Source organism: Molothrus aeneus, chromosome 2, assembly GCF_037042795.1.
Source record: "Molothrus aeneus isolate 106 chromosome 2, BPBGC_Maene_1.0, whole genome shotgun sequence".
Lineage (NCBI taxonomy): Eukaryota > Metazoa > Chordata > Aves > Passeriformes > Icteridae > Molothrus > Molothrus aeneus.
In genome coordinates, this window is record NC_089647.1 from 67805550 (window position 1) to 67832333 (window position 26784).

Genomic DNA, 26784 nt, shown 5'->3' on the forward strand with positions numbered 1-26784 from the left:
AGTATAGGGCAAATTTCATTTCAGGAATCCCATACAAAATTTTAATCTATTTTTTTAGCAAAGAGCTATTTAATACAGGTTTTTTGCCCTCCTAGTTGAAGCCATAAAAGCAGTCTTTTCTTAAACAAGATAAATAGCTAATTTTCATATATTTTCATACACATTTTCACACACATGTATGCCAAAAGAACTCTTAATTCTCTTACACTGCATTTCTTTTAGACAAAACAGTACATGTCTTCTTGCTTTACATTTTGTTAACTCTCCAATAACATATTTGGGGCTAACTCATTTCCCCTTTTCATTTCAAATATTTTCACATTATAACCCCTAAAGACAGACTGACAGCTGGGATCTCGTAACATAAGCATCAAACCTAAATGACCTGACTTCTAACTTTAAAAATCACAGAGTTATAAGGGATTCCAGGTAGTCATTAGGTTATGCATCCTTATAAATAAGCAAGTTTTTACAGTTATTAATTGCAGTCTTCCCTCCTATAATTTCATTAATCTTTGTCCTATTCACTGTGGAAAAAAGGGACAAATTACCATCTTCTTTGCAACACTCACATATGTGACTGCTGTCTTCATAGCCCTTGTCTCTTAATGATTAAATAATTTTTTCAATCTTTCAGTGCAGGTCACATTTTACAATTTTGTGATCGTTATTCATCCTTTTCTCTGAATTTGTCAGAAGCCTTTATTTAAATGCATTGTCCCAAACTGGGTTACTGTTCTGTTACCTTGACATTAACAAGCAGAGGGAAAGTAGTGTTTTGTGACTTACATATTATATTCCCTGAATGTGTAACAATCACTTTTGTCTTTTCCATTTGTGTCTTTCACTCACATTGTGATCCACCACAGCCCCAAGATCCTTCTCTGAAGTTTTGCTATTGAACTAGATATTTGTTTCCCATATGTGTCTAGTTGATTACTCCTGCCCAAGAATAATACATGACACTTGTTCCTACTCAATTTCATCTTACATTTTCAAGTTGCTAAGTCAATTTCTTGAGGTCAGTTTTGAATTCTCTGCTCTTTTCATGCCACCCAACTCCATGTCACCTGAAAATTGAATGGGAGTATTCTTCAGATCATTAGGAGAAAAACTGAACAAAGACCAAAGAATCATCTCTGGTGAGCCGTAACTGCTTTTGTCTTTGTTGAAAAACATTGATTTCATAGCTTGTGAAACCTCCCCAGTCCTTCTGTATCCACACTATGTCAGTGCTTTATAGAATTGTAGCCAAGAATGGGTTCTGCTGGAAGGGACCTTTGAAGGCCATCTAGACAAATGCCTAACATTAATAAAAATAATATTTTTTCAATTTCTTACATAGGACAATAGAGAAAGCCCTAATAAAGTCAAGATAAATCATGTTTATGTTCTCAAAATTCTGTTTGCCTGCTGTGAAAGGAAATTACACAGATTTGATTATTTTGCATTGAATGTACTCATATCCTTGTTGTCTTCCAGTTCTAACAGTTTCAGTTACTTGTTCAAGCATTTCATGAGAGCAGAAATTAAGTTATTGGCTGAACCATATCCTGATCTTCCTTTCTCCTTGTTTGAAGACAGGCACTGGCTCTCTCTTCATGAACTTTCCAAGTTTCAAGCCTATTACATGCACTCCAGTGCAACATGAATATCCAATAGTTCGTCATAAAGTTGTTAAAATTCATTAGGACACTCATTATCCCATGCTGACTTGATAAACTCTAATCTTGAAATTGTTCCTTTTTCCATTCAAAGCTCATGTTTTTACTTTTTTTGTACTACTTCTCATTTTTCACTTGATCATACTGGCAAGGACCAAGGCAAAATGTTATTACAAAATTTAACCTTCTGAGTATCATCCAGCAATATTTTCCTCTCCACTGAACAGCTGACCAATTCACCCTTTCCTTCACCTTCCCTGTGTTACAATCACACTTTCAAATTGATTGATATCTCTTGGCAGATGCATCTTGTTTTGAGCTTTGACTTTTTAAAATTTTGTTCCTACATGTTCAGGTTATATTTATCACTTATCCTCAGCAGCCTGACCTAGTTTCTGCTTCCAGCTTTATTCTTTCTTGTGCTGCTTAAGGTTCATGTACACTCATGTTTTAATCAAGCTGATTTCTTACTTCATTTTCTCCCTTTTTCTTCACAGTGTGGTAGAATACACCTGTGGATGAATACTGTCATTGTGTGTATTACTGATAAGGCACTAAACCTTTAGCAGCTTACCCATTCTGTGAATTTATTGAAGTTTACCTTCTATCCCTCAGCTGCTATTCCTCCTTCTTGTCCTGAACAATCATGAATCTTTTTCTAATGGCCACTCTTACATGGACCTCTCAGCCTCAAATTCTCATATATTCCTCACAATTGTCAACAAATATAAAATAATCTCTCCTTTACTTGGTTTCTGTACTTCTTGAATCTGAAACATTTTCCCTGATACAATCCAAAGGTTTTCCAAACAATCTGCTGTATTTATTTCCCAGCAGACATTCCTCATTATCTCCAGTTACATTTTACTTAATATAAAGGATCTTGCAACTTACCACATCTTTTTTTCCCCTCCACTGTTTTCTGCTTATAGTACAAACCTTGAAAATAAGATGGAATTTAAAGCTATATCTAGCACTTGAACACTGAGGTTTTGGAAAATTAACATCTAGCACGTGTTTCACTTGATGGGAATAAAAAGATCCATTCAGGATAGTATTTTCAGGACAGCTTCAGTCATTGACAGAGCCCATGAGCTCTGTCCTCAAGTGAGGGCATTTCCTGTTACCAGTACGGGGTATGGCATTAGGGAGAGAACGTGTCAGCAAGCAAACCTAGGTAGCCCATGTGCTGGTCCACTGCCCATCTGGGGTTTGTCTACAGGACATGAACTCTGGAAACCACTAGATTTGGAAGGATGCCAGGCTGCTCAGACACTCATGTTTATCCTGTTTAAACTCATTATAATCTCACTGAATTACATGGAAGGAAAAATACTGAAGAGACCTGCTCCATTTAAAGCAAGTCCTTTTGAATGCAGCTGGACCTGCCCTAGGAATCAAAAGGCACTTCTCAATATCAAAGTCACAAAACATAAATAGAGATAATCTTGCTAGCTTGAGAGCTATGGGAAGGAAGCGGCAGACGGAAGGAAAAGAAAGAGAAAGATGATGTAGAGACAAGGGAATTCTAACACACTAGATGTAAATTCCTCTCTTTTATTTAAAGCTTGTATAAAATACAGCATGAATATTAAATAGTGATCTCATAAGATTAAAATTTTTATGTACCAGCATACTGACCAAATATCCTTAGCAGAAGCAGACATGGAAGGTGTCATTTCAAGTCAAATAATTACTCATCAAGCACAATGCAAACAATTAAATCCAAAGTTTGCAAGATAAAGTTACATCCTGAGTAGACTTCTTGTATGCAATGACATAAACACTGTCAGCATGAGTCTGAAATTACCCCACTAAGCCTAAGGAGCCACAGATACAGTGTCAATGGACAAGGTATTTCAAGGGAAGGAAACAATTCCTCTCAAGCAGAACATACTGATGTAGAGTTTTCCTTTTCTTACTATATATGTAGGAGAAATTGGCTGTACAACGGAGCCCCAAAAATCCCTATTCTCTATCAGATCATACATAGGGCTTGAAATGATATCTTAGCATTTCAGCTTTTGTTCTAATAAGAAATGTTTTGGCATGCTGAGTTTTTTAAAAAGTGTTTAAAAACTTAACTTGAATTGACTTGAATTCTGTCTGCATCTGTAAAGTTCTGGAATGAATAGATATGGAAACACAAAAGGGGCCCATATATCATAATAAGGTCTTATTTTCAAGAATAGTAAATCAAACTTTTTGGCCTTCAGCTTCTAAGTTTTAGGTATAATAAGTGAAAGGATTTTTAAATCCTAGGTACCTTTAGGGCTATAAAACTTAAGAGACTACAACCACCTGCACCATAAAAATCTCAACAGCTTGGGGACCTCAAGACCCTGCTCTTTAGGGTAAACACGCCTTGCAGGAGCCAGAAAAATGGGGAGGATGCAAGAAATGAGCCAGTGTTTCCCAAAAACTACTTAAGACATGTCAGTGGTAAATAACGGGTATGTGCACTTGTCTTGGTGATGTGAAGTTTAGCTTAGTGCTAAAATATTAGAATGCATCAATCTAAAATGGCTCCTTCTGTACTGAACACAGAGAAGCCTCTCCTTGCAAGTGCCACCAGGAATTTATAAGAACTTAAGTTAACTTAGATTTATCTAAGCTACCAAAGATGTCTTGCATCAGTAACAACCTCTTTCCTTTATTTGCACTGAATTATGCAGTGCATAATTCTTCAGTAACCTGTTGAATCATGTCTCTGTACGTAAACTTTTAACTTCTGGGTCATGGACTCTTGGTGCCTCCTCTACTGATTTCTGATACTCTAATGGTCACAGAGCAGGATTTAGGGTTTATCTGAATGACTACAGGGTGTTGAGAAGGTTTACAGAGACTGTCCTCAGTGCATGTGTGAGAAGAGTCCACCATAGCAATGCAGTGGGACTTACACAGCCAGTTAACTGTGTGTCCCTGAGGTGAGGGTGGCCTTCCTGTCCTCACAGAGCACCCCCTGGTCTCATTGTCATGGAAAGTAATGGCGTTGAAATTGTTGTTCTTCCATCAAATAGGTTACAAGACCTCCATCATGGTTTATGAGGCCTTTTCTCTTTGTCATAGACAATAGGTGCTGGTTTAGACATTTTAGTCTCTTTCTCCTGGAACCAATTTTAATCACGACCACAGAGCACTCCTTTATTTTGACCTATTACTAAAAGGTTCTGAAAGTGCTGAAAAGTGGTTTTATCACACAGTTTATAATTTGAAACACCTGTAGCATATCCAGCTCCTTGTAAAGCTCCCCAAATCACACCCTAGTTCCTGAGATTAGATTCCTTCAGCTGCTGTACTTTTCCAAGAAAAGTGCTCCTTTTAAGAAAATCCTTATCCCCAGCCCTAAGCACTTCTGTAACCTTTCCTTTTTTTAAAATTATGGTTTAAGGACAATAAAATGAAGTCTTTTAAGGCCAAGAGTAGAAAGTAGAACAATAGGTAGCTATCTACCTAGAGGAAAAGCAAGCAGAACTGCCTGGAAAAGCTGTAAGAAGCTGTACAGCAACAAGATGCATAGTAAAAGCTATAAAACAGGTAGATAAAACAGTTAAACACAGGAAAGGAAGCATAGGAGTGAGCAGGCAGACTATATGCACAGATATTTTTTCAAAAACACTTCCCTATCAGAAAAATAAGGATCAAATTCATCCTTCTGTTGGTATACTCAGAATCCTACAAGTAAAGAGCTTATAAAGCATAACTTTTCTATAAGTAGGAAGTCAAAGCAAGTCCAGGTCTATTAGAAATGGAGCCTTGCTCGCAGGTGCTCACCTGCCATAATGGCCCCAACTCCACATCCCCAGTGGGCCCATAAAAACAAGAGTCACCAGTGCTGTGATAGCCTGGACAAAAGCATGTGCTGAGGCACTAGCCAGTTCCTTCACTTCCTCCTAGTTAGGCCATTAGCCTGGGCCTCCTTCCTGCCCAAGCATCAGCATTCATTAGAAGGATGGTAACACAAATTTCTTTTGAGCTCCTGCTTGTCTTCCAGTTTGGCTTGTGGTGGCTCAATAAGCCCAAAGTTTAGCAGGGAGAGAGGGGTCACATCTAAAAATATACTTTGTCTATTTTTCTTTTTAAAAAGACATAAAATGTTCCCTAAAAGCCTTAGTGTTCCCAAAGCAATGTTCTAATATCACAGATAGTAAAAATATTCAGTACACAGGTAATACACACAGTACAGAATAAAAAGAATAATTTTGTACTGCCCAGGGATGGTTACCCCCAGGTAATGTATCAATATTAGAATACTGCTGTATGGCTGTTATTAAAAATTATACTATCAAAAATTTTCTTTCATTCTTTCTGACTGTTCAAGAGAGAGAGAGAGATCACAAAGCACTTAAGCACTTAGGATGAAGACCCAGGTGCTGGAGATACAAAAAAACAGGTGCCCTTTCTTTGGTAAAGCAGAATTGGGGAAAAGTTTCTGAAAAAAAAAAAATGGAAACAACAATCTGGCACAATTGTGCAACAAAATAATGTTCCATTCCTTTATTTTTAAACTTTCTTGCCACTGGAGATATCTGTAGGAAGGCAGCAATGAAGGTAATTGGTAATTTCCAGTGTTAATGACTGATAAATTAGGTCTGTATTAAAGACAATGGCTTTAATATATTAATTATCTGAAGTTTTGCAAAACTTCTCATTTCTTCACCTATCTGCATGTAAGGGAGCACATTAATTATTTCCTGATAAGTTCCCAAAGCTTTGTGTTAGTGTATACTACAAAAAAAGGAAGAAAACTGATAAGTTAGCGGGGCTAGAGTGCACAAGCAAAGAAAGAGCTGATAAACAACCACTGTGCCCTGAGGCAGCTTCTGTAGTGAAAAAGAAATGCTTGGCCTGAACTCAACTATACAAATGTAATGCCAAAAATGAAGTAACTCCTGGCTTTAAAGCCCCTGAGAGTCACTAGAAAGCTTCTCCAGACTTCAGATTACACTGTAATTTATTTTCCAGTGATTCTGTAGTGAGTAAATCGCAAACTGCCATTAAGGAAATGGAGCTGGTTTCCTGTTCCTGACACAGATTACTCACAAGGCCCTGGATCAGTCACAACACAGTAATGGAAAAGATAAAATTATTTTTTGAGTGTCCACATATCAATAGTGGAATATTAAGCCAGAGGATAGTAGTGGTACCAATTTAAGGCTGACAGTAGAGAGGTCATAAGTGAAATATGATACTTGTAATACAGGAAGGATGCGTGTAAGTTAGCCACATTTAAGACAAGAAATAAATGTTTCCCAGTCCACAAAAAGAAGTTATTGAGCCTCTTTAATCATCTATGAAACAATTAAAAGACCAAACTTCTTCCTGAAAGTACTTACCAAGGGAAAAAGAATAATGCAGAATGCAACAGGAACTTCTAGCCAAATATTGGCCTGAGAGTATATTTTTTGTCATATTATCCATGAGGTAGTTATTCAATAAATAAACCTTAGGAATTTGCATTTATTTAAAAATTTTATATGAGTTTAAAGCATTTATTCCACACCTTAAAATTAGTTATCAGATACAGAAATCATCTGATATGTGACAATCTGAACCAACCAATGTTTCTTCTGGTTTTGGAATCTCATGGTTCTTCTGTTGTTGCACCTTATCCATCTCAAACAACTTTGTGTAACAGGGTATATAAAGTCATTTTTAGGTGCTATTGCTACATTGTTTGTGTTACAAGCAGACAGAAAAAACAACTGTATTTATTCCTGTAATACATAGGAAGTATAAATTTTAAATCTCTCCTCTCAGAGTTGTCTTTACAGTCTATACACTCAGGGGCCAAGGGAATGCTACCTATGGCAGTGACTGTTTTACTGTACTGACAACACAGGAAATTCAGGAAAACTGTCTTCCCCAGCTTAAAATCATTTTCTGGAGATAGAAGGGAAAATGAGGGGAAATTTCAAAAGGTCCACACTTAACACAAAAGCCATTGGTAATACTGGATATAAAGTCCTTGTTCATAGATCTTACAGTTCTAGCAGCTGAGATGGTTGGACTTGCCAAGAGCAGAAACCATAATGATCCCTTAGAGTAACTAAATAGAGGGTGGAAGTTTCCCTTCCAGGCTTTTAGGACCAGCTGAAACAAACAGAAAAAGACACTCATGGAGATGTCCTTTGTGACATTCTGGCTGGCTCTGAGAGCCCAGAGTTGGGGGTTGTGCAAAGGTGGCCCTTCTGGTGTCTGAAGATCTTGTTAGAGCCTGTAAACTTCTCATAATCATATTTGTACTCAGCATTTCCTACTTCTCATGTCCTTCCTTTTCTACAGGAAGAAATTTAACTTCTCTTTTGAAATTTCATTACCGCAAAAATTTCTCCTTCCTGCGTCAGCCAGGCCTTACTGGCTGACAAGGAGAAAAAACACGTTTTTATTAAAAAGTAGGATTATTAAACTGGAAGTTGTTTGCACACAGACTGGTGTACCCAAGTTAGAGCGTGCACTGCCAGTTGCCCAGCTGCTGCTCTGCCATCAAGCTCTGTGTGTGCCAATTGCCCAGATTTTGGGGCTAGTAGGAGATCAGATAGTCTGGCAGGTGATGAAATGCATTGCAAGAAGGAAGTGGTGGGGTGTCACAGATAAAATTGTAAGAGTGTTAATGTAACAGAGCAAGCAAAATAAGCTTAAAACCACAATACAACACAGTGTGTAGAAAGCTTTAGCTTCACTCCAGCAGAAAGCTATTCTGGTTAATTCATGCAATCATTTTGCTGTCACTTGTCATGCCTGCTCCTAATAACAGGCTGAAAGTACTTTTTTACATCTCTGACAGAAGATGCTCAATATTAGTAAGAGCAACAACAAGGGACCATTCGGCAAGGCATCTTGCTAGCTGGCATTCCAGAGATTTCCTCTTGTTATCCTAAGCAAAGATATCAGCTATATTGAAGATTTTTATCTGACGTGTTGTGCGTGACATATGCATGACATGGAAAGAAAATGCAGGGCTCCTCAAGCTCAAGTGTTTGCTGAGGAAAGGATTGCCATGCATAACTGATGGCATTTTTGTGCAACTAGCCTGTCTTAGTTTGCTCTCCTTCATGTACATTGGAAATGAAATGTAAGGAGGCTGATAATGGGAACATGAAATCAAACAATATAGAACAACTTGATCCCTCAAAAGAATCATGTAGGAAACAGTGTTTGGTTTCTTCCCAGCTTTGTTGATTTTAGCTTATTACTTATAAGGCTAAAAGCTGCTTCTGGGAAGAAATGGAGATGAATACACTGTCAACAACCTAAGGATTATTCTCAGACTGACTGAAACCCAAAAGGGTCAGAGATGTGAGCAACACAGTCTGCTTTTCTAAGACAAACTGAGTTGAGTATTCTGGGAAGAACTCACTGAAAGAGGAGAAACATGTACACAGAAGTGCTCAGATTTGTTTTTTTCAAGGTAGATGTACAAAGGGACTGTTTTCTACAGGGAAGTTAGGTCTATTTGTTAACCAAAAACAGTAAAGTCAAAAACTGATACAAAGAGCACATTTTATGTTATATGGATTTAAATTTGTTATACATACATCAAATTAAATCCATAAATACTTGCTTCCCAGAGAAATAAGACTTTTATGCCTACAGAATATATGGATTGTAGGCATTATCTTTGTTAATTAGAAATCAACAAGACCTTACAGTTGCATTTAACTTCCTGTGGCTTTATGACTTCAATGGGAAATTTGACAACAAAAAACCATCTATGATTTGATATAATGTTGGTGTGTACTGCAAAAAGTGGAAAGACCTGATCTGTGAAATTCTTTAGCCTTTTATAAAACCCTTGCATCCAGAAAGATGATGTTCAAGATATGAACCTACCTAATTAGGTTTATGCCAGTTAAAACAAATTACATACACAAAGAGGCACTGAGGCGAGCATCTATTGGGCAATAGCAAAGGCAAGTAACACTATCTTGGCTCATCCTGTAACCATTAAAACTGTAGAGTAATATTTTTCAGAAGAATTCATATAGATAACTCCAGCTCTAAGTGAAAGATTAATCTCTTCAATAAATCATCTTGAAGTTAATTATTCCCAACTGACTTCAAAGATTCATGCTGAAGCAGCAGTTTTTAATTGCATTTTAAGTGATTCATTCCTTTATAAAGTCTTTACATGTATATATGATCAGTTTCTTAGATGACCAAAATGTTAATTAGTGAAGGTTTTTGAGTTCATTAGAAGGCCTACACAAGGTGGGCACTCAGTTTGCCCACACCACCACTGTATAGTCTGAAACCAGGCTTCAGCAAGGATCTTCTGCAGTCAACAGTTCACGATCTGCTATGTTAACTGCATTTTGCAGCATTCTGTATTTATTTGTTACTGCAGAACAAATTCAGAGCAGAGCTAGCTTCAGATGTCAAAGTGTTTTTTTCCCCCAGGAAATTACTTTTCAGGGTGAATATAAGAATTTTATTCTTTCATTAATAGTTATGGCTGAATATTCTGGGCCTGTCTACTTTTCAGGACTTTTTATAATGTAATGCAATCTCTCAAGAGGGAAATCTCTTCCTGTTTTTGACAGTCACAACAGAACTTGCAGTCAGTAGACTGAACCACTTTTTTGTTGATTACTGGACAGTAGGGGTCAAAGCTGGGGATTGAAAGGGTTAAAAACTGTCTTGTGGACAAGTCTAAATATTGCACCATTTGAAAATGGTATGAAAAACAACTTGCAGTTGTTTAAAAGGTTTAAAGAACCTCTGAGGTTCTTTAAACCTCTGAGGTTTAAAAGGTTTGAAGAACTTTCTAGTCTTATGTACTTCCCTAGATACCTGCTATATGGATATTCTGAGACTGGACAGTAAAAAAGACTTCTGGTCTGATCCAGTTCAGCTCCTCACTTCCAGACCATAAATTGCAGGGGTGTGTATAAAGGAATAAATGTAACTACATTTGTGAGCTCTACAAGCAACAAAGAGAACATGAGAAACCACACTGAAGATGAAAATAGCATAAGACTGACCAGAGAAAGGAAATGGCAAGGAATAAACAACTAGACAGGGGTTCTTAACCATGAGAAAGTGAAGACTTAGGGGGATAATATGACAGAAGGCTAAAAAATAGCCATGTCAGGGAGAAGGTGAATGAGGAATGATTCTTTTTCTACATAAGAACTAGCTTGTCAAATAAGTTCTCAAATAAAATTGTGTGGCAGGTTGAAAACAAAAAGGGGAATGAAGCCCTTTAACATGATCTTGCTAAAGTCTTAGAATTCTCCGCTGCAAGATGCTGAAGATGGCATAAGTTCACAGATGTTTGAAAAGTAACCACATAAAGTCATGGACTAGAAATCCACCAAGCATTATAAAGGTACAAGGACAAAGCTACTGGTTTAGAATCTGAAAATGGGAGTAGGAAATACCATTACAAGTCTGCTTTATATTTGTGTGCCCCTGCAGTTTTCCCTTAACTTCTCCCCTTCTTGCCTAAACTTCTTTCTTGCTCACTTGGAGAAGGACAATACTGGGCTAAATGAATCTGTGACCTGACCTGGCACACTTATTTCTAGAAGTCCCTTGTTCCACTCACATTTCTCTTCATTTGTTTTTCCCCTGAACTACACAAGCTGTTGAACAGTTGAGTACTTAAAATTTCAGAAGGTAAAAAGTGTAGCATCCTCTTCCCTGTCACAACACATTCGGAACTTTCTCCTCAGCCATTGCGTTTCACCTCTAAGAATGCAAAAACTGTAAAAGTTGTGGACAGATGAAAAACTGAAAGATGTCAGTGGTTGCTTTAATATTTAAATAAAACAAATCAACTCAAAAATCCCAATGTCCTTAACCTAGTGCCAGGGATATTGATGAAAACTCTATCGTACCTCTCAGTCCTGCAGCTCCTAATCAGGCCATTATCAGCCTAGACTGTCCTACCCCAGTCTAGGCTCAGCTCAACATCTCTGCTGGGATCAGAGTTCACTTTGCCAAGCCCTGCAGTGTGGTTGGTGAATGCTGCTCTGGGGTACAGGGCTCTGGAATGCATCACACTCAGCAGCAGCAAGGCCCCAGAGACTCTGCTGGAAATGTTGGCTTCACTAGCACTGTCAGGAGTGAAGGGGAAGGCAATTAGGGTAACCCTGAGCCCCACAAAGATCACTGACAATTAAAGGAGAGTAAACAGGACTCTGAGAGTGAAAGTATCACAGGCAAAGAGCTTGACTTTCTATCTATATAACAGAATGGTTCTGATGTTAAAAAGTCAGAATAAATTCTGATTTTTAATGCTCCAGTAAATGTTTATGTACTGGAAAGGTTTATGAAGAAATAATTGTGTTAGTGTTCTTCCTGGTTACACACCTGCATCTTATAATGAAAAAATAAGATTACCATGTCTTTGTTGTACTACATTGTTCTATAACTGAGAATTAGGTTGTGTTTCATTTTAAGTATTTCCAAAAGATACAGATAATTACAGCTTTTTACTAACAGCAATGAAGCAAATGTGAATTCTCAGGTGGGCTTTTAAGCCTCATCTCCGCATGTTTGATGTAGAAACAAATATTAAAAGAACTCTAGTATTTTTTGCCTGTGCTTTCCTGAATAAATTCTATTAAAAATACAGATTATTTTGGTCTTTCATGCAGAAAGTATAATGAAAACAATTTTAATCTTAAAATGACTCATCGAGATGCCAAAGATTAAATTAGAGATATCAACTACCAATCCTTTTCCCATTTACTTGCAGTTGGTCATACCAATCTTCAGACAGTATATGCAAAGTAAGTCATCTCTACTATTTCCATTACTGTGTTATGACACAACTTGGCAGATTTTTAGCTCAGTTGCAAAAACTAATGGTGGGCCAGACACATTCAGAATGACATGTGATCCCCAGCAACTGTAGGGCAGTAATATATTTTTAAAAAATATTTTCTTCAATAAGTGAAGGAAAACTGTATGCATTATGGAAGTGAGAATTTAGTGCAGTATTTGACTGACAAGACAGGTCCAGTTCCTTTTCAGCTACTTCATAAAGATATACCACCATATGAAACAATACCTAAACTAGACATTTTTGAGCTGAAGAAAGGGCAAATGAAACAGAGAAGAGAGAACTAAAGTCTGTACCAAAGTATTGTCTCTACAGGAAGATTTTTTTTTTCCATCTGCATAAACACTTGAATAATTACTTATCAGTTCTTCAAACTGTTTAAAAAAGCTGTTTTCAGTAGTATAAAGAGCTAATTACATCCTTGGAGGAGCTATAAAAAAATTAAAATATGCAGATTGTTCCAATCTGTGGGAACACCTTCATTTACTACTTATTTGTCAAATGGAATAAACTACCAGTGATAACCATTGGAAAGTTTTAGATAAATAAGATATGCTCAAAAGTGGGAAAAAAAATTTTACTATCAGGTAGCTGCAGCTTTGCTGGGTGAGCTAATTATTCATGTAGAGACATTTTCTAAATCTGTCACTTCAGACAGTAATGGCTTCTAATTCTAGAAAGCCATTTGCCTAGAGCAGTAGTTGCTATTGCTCTAACTTAGCAACGAACCCAGGGCAACCTCCACTTCTTCAGCTGAACAAAGACACAGCTCTCACTGAGTATCTCCGCATCACCAGCACTTTTTTACATGCCTCACATGTAGAGCACTTAACCATGGAATGGTTGGCTCAGAACACTATCAGGTTAATGTCAATTTACCTTCCCAGTCCTGGTAGCAACCTTTTCAACAGAAACAGGCCAGAACTAACACCTGCTATGCAAACATGCCTGGTTTTGCAGCTCCAGCATAACTCAAGTGTTATTCATTCTTATATCCTTCATGCTTTAACACTTCAGAAGCATAGACTATTCTTTGCAATCTACTTTTCACAAAAGTACCTTTCTTTAAGCTGAGGTCTAACTTCCACTATACCCAGAGTGGATTTTAAACCTAGGCTTCAGACTAAACATGTCTGCACACACTTCCTACATAGAGATGAATGCAAGCTGAAGATGGAGTTCAGCAAAAAGGATAAAGATGACATTCTGTGGAAACCATTTCTCTGCACTCTGTCACCAACGCTCATCCACTTTGTGGCTGTCCCCTACCCAAAGAGAGCTTTTTGAGGACTGGAGTGACATTTACTTTCTTCCAGTCCTCAGACACTTCTCCTGATCACCATGTCCTTCCAAAGATGATCATGAGTGACTTTGCTATGGTATCTGCTAGCTCTCTCAGCAGTCATGGATTCATCCTGTCAGGACTTATGGAGTTTTGGATGTCTGTTTTACCTGGGTGTTCTCTAAACCAAACCTCCTTTACCACGGGAAAGTCTTTCACATTGCTTTACCCTGGTCTCCAGGGTCAGAGATTCCTGAGGGCTGGTCTAGCCAGTGAAGATGGATGCAAAGGCTGAGTTCAGTTGCTCTGCTTTCTCTGCACCCTCTGTTACCAGGGCCCCTTCTCCATTTAGTAACCACATTATCCTTAGTTGTCAGTGATGTATTTGAAAAAGCCCTTCTTGTTGTCCTTGATATCCTTGGCTGGATTTATTTCCAAATGGACTTGGCCTTCCTTGTCTCATTTCTACTTAACCTGGCAAACTCCCTATATTCATTCTAAAGGGCCTGACCCTGCTTCCATCTCCTGTGTATTTCCTGCTTACCCTTGAGTAATGACAGGAGCTCCTTGTTCATCCATGCAGTTCTTTTGCCCCATTGCCCAATTTCTTGCTCATAAGGATGCATTTTTCTTGAGCCTGGAGGAGGTGATCTCTAGACATCAACATTCCTTGCGAGGGCCATTCCTATGGGATTCTTCCAAGTAGATCCCTGGAGAGGCTAAAGTCAGCTCTCCTGCAATCCACAGTGGCAATCTTACTTGCTGCCCTGCTTCCTCCTCACTCAAGACTGAATTCCACATACAGTCACAACAGCTAAGGCTGCTCCCAACCTTAACATCTCCAAGGCCTTCCCCATTGGTTAGTATGAAATTAAGCAGCACACCATTCCTTGTAGGATCCTCCACTACCTGGGACAAGAAGTTGTCATCAGAACTTTCCAGGAACCTTCTGGACTTTTTTTTCTTCTCTGGATTGTGTAGCTTCTCCAGCAGATATCAGGGTAGATAAACCCTCCCTCCGCCAAGAACCAGTGCCTAGGACTTTGAGGCTGTTTCCAGACCTCATTCACTTCCTCCTCCTGCTCTGGTAGCAAACACCCACAACAGTGCCACCCTTTCTAGTCTGACCTTTTATCCTAAACCACAAGCTCTTATTACATAAAAACACTAGTACTTTGTAGGTTTTCCTTCATACAAAAACCAGAAGAACATTCAAAATATATTTTTTCTCATGACCTTTTCTTAGAGAAGGCAAATCGGCAAAGCTTATTGCCTTTTCACAGCTACAGCATACAATTCCTTATTAAACTCACACCATGGTGTCATTATATTGCAAAGGTTTCATATTGTTGTCTCCTTATTATAAGAGTTTCACACCTCCTTGATGTTTCTCACAGACAGCTCCTCCAAGCACCAACCCTTCCTTATCCTCACAGCAGCCAACTGACTCCAATTCCCTCAACCAACCAATCCACTCTTTTATAGCACTCTTCTGATTGGCTACAGGTGTGGCCTATTAAAGGCAGGCCTGCTCCTAATCTTTAATAATTAACCCAGCTGCAACTCTTTAGGGGGGTAAGATTACTTTATATACTACCTTTATTTACTTATATTCTATGCCCCTACAACAGCATGCTTTACTACATACTTAAAAATGGGTTTACTCTGAGATGGTCTATGGGCTTTACTGGGATTTTTATTATTTTCTTATTCTGAAATTATTGTCCTGTTCTTGAGAAATGTTTGTGGGATGTATACTTTATCTTGAGGAAAACATTCAGTATTAAGCAACTGCTGTTCCAGAAGAGAGATGCTCTGATCACAGGAAAAGTTTCTTGCTCGATTGAAACCAGTTTATTCAGAACTACCTCTTCTGGTATTCCATATAGAGAGAGTGACTTGCTGATTTCAGCCAGTGACTTCTTTATTTCCCTTTGCTGCTATCAAAATTAAGATTAAAAGTAATTTCTTCTTGTCTGAGGATGATAATCTAAAGAAACATTTCTTCCTCTAATTCCCTGTAATTTAATGCTGCAAATGAAAAATTGGAAATTATTTAAGACAATATCAAGGGAGAAGAGGAGATCACAACTGTATAGTTATAGTGGGGGAATTATAGCCAAGATCAGGTTTAAAATTACAATGAGGCCTTCTCCTGCAGAGTAACCTGATGAAAACAAAGTAAGAGAAAAGCTACTACAACCTCTTGCTTTTAATGTTAAGTGTTTGCTGTTTATTCACACAGAATCAGCCTTCACACACCATGAATTTGTGGGGTGGGTAGGTAAACCTCCAGGAGCTGAGAGGTTGTCAGCAATGGCACTCTTACTTGGCCACAAGCCTTTACCACAGCTGAATTTCATACTGCCTATTTGATTTCCATACCAGTTCATACATACTGGAAGCAGGGCCTCAGAAAAAAGAAAATATCGACTCTAGTGAGTGCAAGTCCAAGACAGAACAAAGGAATGACCTGTGTGCCATGTATGTAATACTCCAAAATGTGTACCAGTAATGCTCTTAGGTAACTCTGTAAATGGAGTTTAGGAATAACAGTATTTAAAGAAGAAGCAACTTCTAAATGTACTGAAAGAGTGCTAAAATCTTAGACAATACTCCTCTGGTATCCATCTAGGTATTCTTTGTACATATACCACAACAGATAGTAAGAGATTAAACAGTCAAAACACAAAGTAACATGATGGTATAAATTCACACTAACTGCATATTAAGACACCTTTAAAAATACTGAATTTCTAAATCCTAGGTTACAAGTTCAAATAACTGCACATGCAAAGTCCTGAAAGTAAAAAAGAGAATACTCTTTTTGTCTAAGTTCTCATTAGCATCCTGTAGTGACAGCACATTTTGTTGAGATCAACAGGAGGTAACAGTCATCCAGTACATCCTGGGACAGGATCCAGATAGCTGCTATTAAAAAGTCATAGATATAAAGTCTAAAATGGAAAGAGAAGGCTATACCAATCTGTATAAATCAAAGCTATAAATTGCAAATACTGTACTAACTGCATTGTATAAACTTAATAAGGTAAGAAAAAAGAACACAAAGAAAGTAGTAGTCAGCATGATTACAAATGAAATTATTTAATTTTATTTGGAACAATGTGAAAAATTGTACAGATTCATTATTAGATGGAATTTTAGGCTCGTTAGCTCAGGAGAAGTATAAACATTTTGCTGTTCAGGTCTGTTAGGAATAATGATCAATTTCCCTTCCAAACCTAATCAAAAAAGTATGAGCAACAAGTATTTTTTTCAATCAGGTCTGGCCAATTTATATCTGGTATGTTTACAAGCCTGAGTATTTACTAATGCAGCTTTCTCAAAAATCTCAGATCCCTGCAGAAGCTCCAAAGGACTGGGAAAAAAAAACATGGACTGTTCGGACTATGGTTAAAAGAAAATTGGGTAATTTAGGAACTTCAGACCTGCCAACCTGTCAGTAAATGCTTAGCCATCCATTCATGTGGTTGGAAAACTACCTATCCAATGCAATAACCAGTGAAAATGATACCAAGCATTCGTGTCACAGTGATGTCCATCAACGCTGATGTGGAGGAAATAGATCCACTTTTTACTGGGCTTTGTTCCTTGGTTGTTTCAAGTTAAACTGTGGCATAATGTTTATTAAGAAAACATCTTAGGCACTCCCATGCATTTTGACTTAATTGGGACAGAATTCTGGAGACATAATACAGGTGCTTGCTGTCATTGTTTACTGGACATAAACTCCAGAGACACTTAAACCCCTAGGCTGGCTAATTCAAACCTTGAAGAAATGAATGGAAAAAAACAGAGGCTAGGACAATGTTACTTTTTTTTGTGAACTCCTTTATTAGAATGAGAAGCATCTGAAATCAGAATTTCAAAAGGCATTGATAAATGGAAGAGGATTTAGAGAAGAGACAGGAGATGACTAAAGGAGTGAAAAACATGCCTTACTGACAGACGACAGGAGCTCATTCTGTTTAGATATCAGGCTCCTTCGCCCAACACTAATAACTCCATTATGCTGTGAGCCCATTCTGGGAGCTGATCCAGCTGAAAATAAGCCTGCTTTCTCCTGTTTCCTTGTTCTAAGGTTTCCATCTACACCAGCTCCCTGAACTGGTCCACTCCACGGCCACATCAGCAGTGCCAACGAAAAACTGGTTACAGGGACAAGTGGCAGGGAACCAAAGGACACCACAGGACAGTTCATCCCCAGGTCTTGATCAGGGGAGCTACTTCTGTGCATACCCTCTGGCAGAACACTTGCTACTAGCCTCAGGATGTCAATGAAGAAGACATTGCAGACCCTTCTGGGTGAAAGCCAAAGCTGGTGGCATTCACAGCCTAACAATTAACCAGGCACTGTGATGTCTTCTTTTGCACAAGCAGTATCATCCATGAAGTTAGATGACAATCCAAGAAATTTCACTGCCTGACTCTGTTAGGGGAAGCCCTACAGTGTATGCTATGTTGAACAGCAGACCTATGATCCAGACATTTCTTTCTGTCCTCAAACCCTAGGAGGTGATGTGTTGGAAAACATCCAATCTAATAATTGTCAAGCTGAAACTTCTCTTCTAGAAAAAGAAACACTGGTGCATTTGTATACATATACCTTAACCTAGCATTTTCTAAAGGAATTGGACTGTTTGGCCCAGTTACCTGCAGGTGAGTGCTCTTCAGCCTCTAGAATGATAAAAAAAAGTCCAAGAGGATAAATATGCTAGTGCTTCAGCAAAACTGATTAAGTTATCATTCTCATCTTAAACAGAAAAGGTGCCTTTACCCAGTGTTATTATAGTTTATGCAGCACTTTCCATGGTTTATTTAGGCCATAAAATTTTAAAGAACTATAAAATTCTTTTTAAGTGAGTTGTCCTCATTGTCCCTTTAGTGCCATGCCAGATAAGCTGTTAGACAGACTACTGTAAACAGCTGAACCTTTCCCATATTCCAACCATACCTCGAGACGGCAGATAAAGTGCAGACTGTGAAAGCAAACCCTGGAAATAAGTGGGTCAGAAATCTCCTGGAGAAGAAGTGCCAATTTGTGGCTGCTGGGCTGCATGGAGTGCACCAGAATACAAATGCTGCCCCTTTATTCACACAAGGCACCAGCAGCAGGACCGTGCTGGCACAGGGAGTGCTGTGCTACCTTGGTTGTGGCCAGGAAGGAAGTGAGGCACAAGGAGAAGCTGTGGTCAGGGCCACTGGGTAATCCTGGGACTCAGCTGCCCACCCAGCTTGTTCTGACTGCACAAGGGACCACAGCAGGAAGGGATTGCTATGGAACAATTGGGAATCACTGCAAGACCTCCTGGTACTTCCAGCTTTCGGAAATATTCACACCTTGAGCTGTCAGCCATAGGAAGACGTGGAAGTGAATTTTACAAGGTGGGGAAAAATTAAGAGTGTTTGTACAAGACTACAGATTTGGAGGGAAAAGTGCACCGTTTGTATGCTTTCCAAAAAAAAAAATGTCATTCTTGGTACAGTCTCTGCCCTTTTCTGCCCTTTTAAAGGGAAAAACTTTAACTTCAGGCTTCTAATAATCACAGACTTTGCTGTAATATGAGGACAAAGATTGTCACTAAGCTATTTGGAAAATATGAGTCAAAACCAAACTCTATCCAAATTTATGGAACTGGAAGTTTACACAGTTATGAATATATGCTTTTCTAAAGGACCACTTATTAAGGGTGGGTGTGACCTTAAAGTTCAGCCAAGACCAGAAAAACAGACAGAATTGAGATGGCAACATTGTGGGTTATTCCAGTTATCTCTGAAATCAAAAAGATAAGTTGTTCTCATCACACCAGCACTGCATTCCCTCCTCAAGAATGTGGGAGAGGACTGGAGGATTTTTCCCTCATTTTATTTTATTTTTAATAACAGCCTGCTCCTTAACAAATTAACCAAGGCTCTGTTTTTACCTCAAAATTACAAATTAAAAACATAGATCACATGGTCTTTATCAATGGACCTGTTTTTGTCATCATCACAATCTAGATATTCTGGTCTCAACTTCTTTGGCTGAACTTCAATGAATCCACACTTACTTAAGTGCCAGGTTGAGAAAGTTGTTAAGCTGCTAAAGGCAAGTCAGAGGCTACATGGAACTAAGCCTAATCCTAGTGATTCCATGATTCTGTGATTCCTATATGCTCCCATGTGAACTTCTCTACCTTTTGCATTATGTTGGAACAAAAAGGATGATGAAATGTTAACTCACAGCAAGGTGTACCGCTAACATTGTCATTTCCCAGCTGCTAAACACTGAGCTTTTTTGAAGGAGAAAAACAAAATAATTTCCTTCATCCAGATGATACAAAATAAAACCTAGAGCAAGCAAATGTCATCAAGGACTTTAGCTTTCCAGGGCAGGTTGGGTTTGCATGATGGGTGTAATGTGTGAGTGTATTACTTGGGTTTATCTTTAATTTCCTGTGATACCAAGAATTTTTCCCAAATTACTTGAAGCTGCTCACAATTGTGCAAGAATATTTCCTAGCCTTTATTTCCTCACAAGGAAACAGACCTACTTCAAATCCCTGACTCACAGTTGCCCACAACTTTGACAGAAGTATCAGAAGCTCCATAGTGTGTGTTAAAAAACTTGCAGAGCAAGAAGCATGTAACACAGCTTAATTTTATTCCAGTTTGAGCACAGTGGAGAGTAGAATGCAAAGAAATGTGATAATTTGACCAGCTATGGTTTTGGCTGTCACAGCAGTTGTGCTGCATATTTCCAACAGACTATTTGCAATGGTGGCATTACTACTTCAGCAGTCATACACAGGAGTTTTGTTTAGCAGCAGGGGAAAAACACATGCCGCTCATTTTAATGAAAAACAAAATTAGCATTCGGTTTCATAAAACTAAGTACTTTCTAAATAAATAACACATTAGTGCTAATATTTCATTGAAAACTCTACTGAAGGGTTTTTTACAAAAAAAGAAAAGAACAAAAAACAACCCTGCCCTGAGGCAAATCAAATCTTCAGAAAATGTTTTCCTGCTCACGTTTGATTCAGCCTTGGAAATGCTGCAGAAATTAGGAGTCTAAGTATTTTTAAGACATTCTAGCATACCCATTAGTTTGACTGGCTGTCCAGACCTGCAAAAGTAAGAGTGACCGCCTGCCTTCTCACTCTATAGGGATTTAGTACACTCAGAGTGGCAGGTATAAATCACACTATTCTGTCAGCCTTGTTTCCTACTGAAATAAGGCTCGTGGCATTTGCATTGTCCATTTGGGTGGATATCTGTCCCACTTAACTTCTGAGTTGATGGGTAATTTAAACACTATCAAAAGAACTGAAAAACCTCACAGCTGTTACATTCTTACAAATTTTATGAATACTGATGGTGGGGAAAGGGAAAGGAAGAAGAAAATCCGTAGTTCATGGGGGTACAAAGCCAAAATTCAGCCGTAACCTTCAGCCTAGCAGAAGGTGGCTCTGTCAAGGAATGTGCCTCCTTTTTCAAGTAGAAATTGAATAAAATTGGCAGGGATGAGCAGAAGGAGTAAGACAAAGAAAATGGGGCCTTCAGACACAAAGTTTTGTTGCTCATAGAATGACCTCCTTTCTTACATTATTGCATGATAACAAAGCACTCAAATACTATCAAGCTGTCAAATTAAACAGTTGATTAAACTTCCTTCAGCTGGTTCCTTTGTAGTATAACCATGATACCCAAGAAAGAACTATTAAATGTACAGGCACTTCACATGTGGATTATACTAAAAAATCACTACTAATTTTCTATGAAGCTGACCACAAGTTTAGAAGAGTTTGCTAGATACCACAGGGCAGCTAATTAAAAATTCTAGATGCAATTCTCTCAGATCATGTATTACCTTAGGTATTAATGTTTCTTTCATTAAATGAGCACTGTATCCCATGTTATTATTCTCTAGCTTCATAAAAAACATCAACATTTGACTTCAACAATTCCTCAATGCTATTCAAATTAAGCTGTTCAATCACTATTTCTTCCTGAGGACTGACTTACCAGTACTACAAAAATTCTCTGTGATGCTTAAAAGGAAATGATGCAGTCTGAGTACTATGCATTTCTGTTTATCTTGCCATGGGTGTTACTAGAGGTCTCTGTATACATAATTTTCTCTGTGTTTCTGCTTAACACATTAGTTTGGAGTCTTTGCTGAAGTTACAAATATGATACTGTGTGAGAACAAAGCTAACAACATCTGCAGAGAGAATAAAAAGGACAGCATAAACCACACAACTGAGTTAATATTTAAAGAACAAAAATTTAATTTGGTATGCAACTTTGTCCTAGGAGGATCTTTATTTTCAATGCTATACATGTGAAAATAAGAATGAATAAGTGGCTCATTATCTACATGTATAAAAATATAAACATCCTATCAAACATATGCAAAATCACCTTTCATGATATGCATCACTGAAAAGACCTAACTGCCTTAACTTCTAATTAAAAGAAAGACTGCCCTTGTGGATTTTTTAATAGCACTTGTAAATGCTACTGCATTCATCCATAAGTACATGAACTGTGAACAACAACAGCTACAAAACGTAGACAGGACTCCAGTATTGTGCCTTTATATTTTTGTATGTTTTCATGTCAACAAGTCAGCAGAGTCGTTGTGTTTATCCATTCTTCAAGCTCTCAATAGAACAGACAAGTAAAACTCATTGAATTTGCCTTGAGCATTTTTCCTTTTAAAAAGTTTACTGCCATTACTAAGTAATGGTTCAGAAAAGTGTCATCTTCTGTGGCAAAGCATCAAATGACTGTTATATTTATGGCACCATCATTTTAAGCCTGCTGACGATACTGATAATGAGTTATCAGTAATTTAAAGGCCCATTTCTTAAGACTAATAACACTTAAAATTTTTAGCACAAAGACTAGGAAAAAAATCCTGTTTATATTACATCAATTTTTACACAAAAAGTGAAAATTACTGGGTTGTCTGCCAGGAAAGGGTATAGGCAACAATTAATCAAAAGACAGGCAATCTTTGTTAGAGATGCATTCAGCCACCTAGAAGATTCACATTCAAGCAAATATGTCATCAATTTCAGTTCTACAAGCTGATGATACTCATATTCAGTTTTTTCCATTGAAACAGGTATAAGAAACCAGTAAAACATTACCATGTTATGTACATAACATAATGTGAAAATGCTCAGCTAGATACATTATGAAATCCTGTAGCACTAAAATTGTTAAAAAAACTAAATGATTACTGTAAAATGTTTATATACTGTATATATATGTACACTAAATCACAAGGTCAATTTAAAACTGCCCCTATACATAGCTCCTATGATGGATTTAGTAAGCTAGCAGATTTTTAAAAAAAGAAAGCTATCTAGAGCAAATTTGAACACTTTACTGAAAACTGATTTTATACAAAATCTTAAAAAACATACTTCAGAGTTACTTAACAGAAACTAGAAAAAGACGGTCATTACTCTCGAGAAGGGCACTGTAAAGACCTAGTAGCTGTGGAGATCAATGTCTTTTCACTTGTGGTGAAAGTTAAGCACAAAGAAGTCATCTCAGAGTAAGGCATAGGACAAACAGACTTCATTCCATCCTCAGGTGTATTGGCCTCTCACTGTATCTTATTGCTCATCTAGTTTGGCAGGTTTACATTTCTATCCTTTTAAAAATACTCCATAGTACAACTATCTACAAATGGACAGTATCCAGCACTTTCATATGCACATCTTCAATCACGTTGATATACAACCTTGCTAATATTAGAAAAAAGAAGCCGTGGTGATGCAAATTATTTTCAGTTGTATGTAGCTGTGCATGCACTTAATGAAAGACCAAGTGAACAGAGACTGAGCACTGAAACTCAATAGAAATGTAGCTATAGCTGTTTCCAAAGGAATTTGGGTTTTTTAAAAAAGCCCTACTGTGAAATTCTTTGGTTAGAATACAGGTGCCAGCAGTATTTCTAAATTTGGAGTTAGACCTAGAACTAGCTAGAACTCGAATTATTGTTCAAGAGTTTTAAAAACATAACTTCAAGCCTTTAATATGTACTGCTAAATTCTACAACGCTTCAGGTATATTTAGGATATTTTTTGTCACGGTCTGAACAGGCTATACACATTCTTAAATCAAGTTTAGGTTTTTAAAGGGAAGTGCTTTTATACTCCAGACTTCAAGAAATTTATTAGAAAGAGCTGCTGAATCTCTGTAAAACCTGCGGTTCAGTTCATCTGTTCCAATGCAGACTCTGACTGCCTCCTCTGGGAAAGACTGTTACTCAGCAGTAACAAAATACAGCTCAGAAGTAATTTCCCCTGAAGAAAGTTGGCATCATCCTTGTTTTTCTGAGGACAGGGCTCAATCCTTTCTAAGAAGCACTAAGTTTGTCTAGGAAGAGGTACAGTGTCAGTGCCCAGATAATACTGCTATGAAAACTAAGGAAATGACTCTTTAAAACGTGATTTTTGTCATCTGCTGGCTTCAGAGTTTTACAGCAGTAACATGACAAAAAGTAACAAGGGTGCTCTTGATGACAGTTATAATGTACATCTTGCACTAATTCAATGTACATGATTTCAGCTTCCCAGGACCCAGGCCCTATTTACTCAGGCAAGCCTGGCTTCTCCTCACTCCCATAGTTTTGAGGGTGTTTAAGGAAATACACATTGAGATTTCTGTCCATATTAGAGACAGTAACTTCAAGAGAATTATAAGGACTTCAGACCACCCATGGAAGTTACAATTCACAAGCACTTTAATTTTTCAAAGTGTCTTTGTTTTACCTCTCAAGGGAATAAACACATGTATCTGAGGACACTTCATAGTTCAAATGGTTGGTTATCCAGCAAATCTGTCCTTTCACATCAGCCTTACGTGCTCGCTGTGCAGGCCCTGGTCCAGCTTTTCAGAGACATGGGGAACAAAGAGGGGAGATGGGAGCAACCACTTGTGAAGGGCCACATGCACGCCTCCTGCAAAATTGCTCAACAGATAAAGTATGAGCCAGTGCAAACCCCTCACAGTCAGGCTTCCTTTCTATGTGACAGTCCTTCACAGACAGGCATCGCTTTGATGGGTGGGGAAGGGAGGAGTTAAAAATGGACAATTTGGGGTCTGCTCACCAAGGCAAACTCCCTCATAAGGGTATTGGGATGGGAAGAGACAGGCATTTGTCATGCCATCTTCAACAGAAGTTGCTCAAAGCAACTTCAAAGTTTCTCAGTCCCTGCCTGGATGATTTTTAAAACACTCCACCCTGCCAGAGCTGTACCTCAGCTCTGAGTGGGGAGAGGGACAAAGACTGGGTGCACATGCATGCTTTTGTGGGACTGGCATTTGTCTACTCCCAATATTTCTCTCCTCCCTTGCTACCAACACAGCTACTGGGAGATGCAGGAGGGAGGGTGAAGGTGGGAGCCAGGACATGGCCAAGCAGGGACACGACAGCCGAGGCACAACACGGTGACCTCCTGCCCCGGGGCCGTCAGGAGGTGCTGCAAGAGGGGTGGGGGCTGCGCCGGGGCTGGCCCGCCTTGTGCGTGGAGGCAGAAACCGGGGTGAGAAAAGCACAGGGAGACACAGCCCCGCTTCACATCCTCCTTCCTTCGGGATGCGAGGGGACCGTAGGTGCGAGGGTGTGCAGGGCCGGCTGTCTTGTCCCCACGCCACGGGCGGGGCGGATGCTCAGTCCCGGCAGAAAACGTACTCGGTGTAGCTGGTCCAGATCTTGTCATCGGCGGGACCGCCCTGCTCGGGAGCGAAGGCGCAGGTGCCGGTGGAGGAGCAGGCGGCCATGCGGAAGCCGGCCTCGGAGAGCCGGTCGAAGGCTTGCTCGAGGAAGTTGAACTTGAGGTAGTAGCGGGCGGTGTAGCGCTCAGGAGGGCGGTCGGGGTCGCGGCTCTCGTTCAAGGTCTCCCCGAAGACCTCTTTGGCCAGGGCCGTCTTGCCGCAGACGGTGATGCGGGCCACCCGCCGGAATTTGGCATCGGCCTGCGCCTCCCGCCCGATGGTGTAGGAGCCCCGGTAGCCGATGGTGATGTAGCCCGAGCGCCGCCCGCCCGCCCCGTCCAGCGACTGCGAGGGTGTGAGCAGCGGCCCGCCCGAGGGGCTGCGGCTGGCCGTGGGCGACGGGGCGGACGCCACGGCCCCGCCGCCGCCTTCCAGCGGCTCGGCCTCCAGGTATCCGAGCAGCGGCGGCGGCGGCTCCTCGGCGCAGATGGAGCCGTCGCGGTGCAGGACGGCGGGGCGGGCGGCGACCGCCCGAGTCTGCGCCAGGCGCCGAGCCAGGTCGGGCAGCTGGAAGTACTCAGCCTCCCGCTGGAGGCGGCTGCGCTCGGGGAAGTGCTCGGGCAGCACCAGCTGCAGGTCCCGCAGGTAGTCCAGGATGTAGCGGAAGAGGAAGCCGTCGCGGTCGAGGAAGAAGCGACCCTTGCTGTCCCGGGGCAGCTCGCTGGGCTGCTGCTGCGAGAACATGCGCCAGAGCAGCGAGTCGCGCACCGAGACCACGGTGCAGCGCCGCGTCACGTACACCTGCCCGCCCACGTTCAGCTCCACGATCTCCGGGAAGGAAGCCCAGCCGCCCGTCGCCGCCGCGGCCGCCCCGCTGCCCGGCGCCCCGCTCCCCGCCGCGGGCGACACGCCGCCGCCGTTGGGCAGCCCGCGGGCGCTGTCCGCCAGGGCCATACCGGAGCGAGCCCGCCGGAGCCCACGCCCTTCCTCCTCCTCCTCTTCCTCCGGCCGCCTGGGCTACGGCAGGGCCGCCGCCCTCGGGGGAGCGCGCAGCCCTCCGCTGCTGCTGCCCGCCGCAGCCTCCCGCCCCGTCTGGCGCCGGAGCCGCGCTGCCGCTGCGCTCCCCGCGGCCGCGCCTCTGCCCGCTGCCGGACAAACTCCTCCGTCGGGCTGCGAACGGAGAGCCCCGGCTCCGGCGGCAGGGCCGTGTTTATGTAGCGCGGCCGCACCTCGCGGGAGGCGTGGGAGGCTGGCGGGAGGCAGAGCCGAGCGCACGGGGAGGAGAAGGGGACGGCCCTGCACTG

The 26784-nt window shown here is 40.3% G+C and overlaps 1 protein-coding gene across 1 annotated transcript; it reads right to left on the reverse strand.

Annotated features, from left to right (window-relative positions):
- Window positions 1-22008: 22008 nt before the first annotated feature.
- Window positions 22009-26670, reverse strand: KCTD12 (potassium channel tetramerization domain containing 12). The gene has a single exon (XM_066545082.1). It carries the CDS (start codon window positions 26432-26434, stop codon window positions 25436-25438), a length of 999 nt encoding a protein of 332 aa, XP_066401179.1. The 5' UTR covers window positions 26435-26670; the 3' UTR covers window positions 22009-25435.
- Between the last annotated feature and the right edge of the window lie 114 nt (window positions 26671-26784).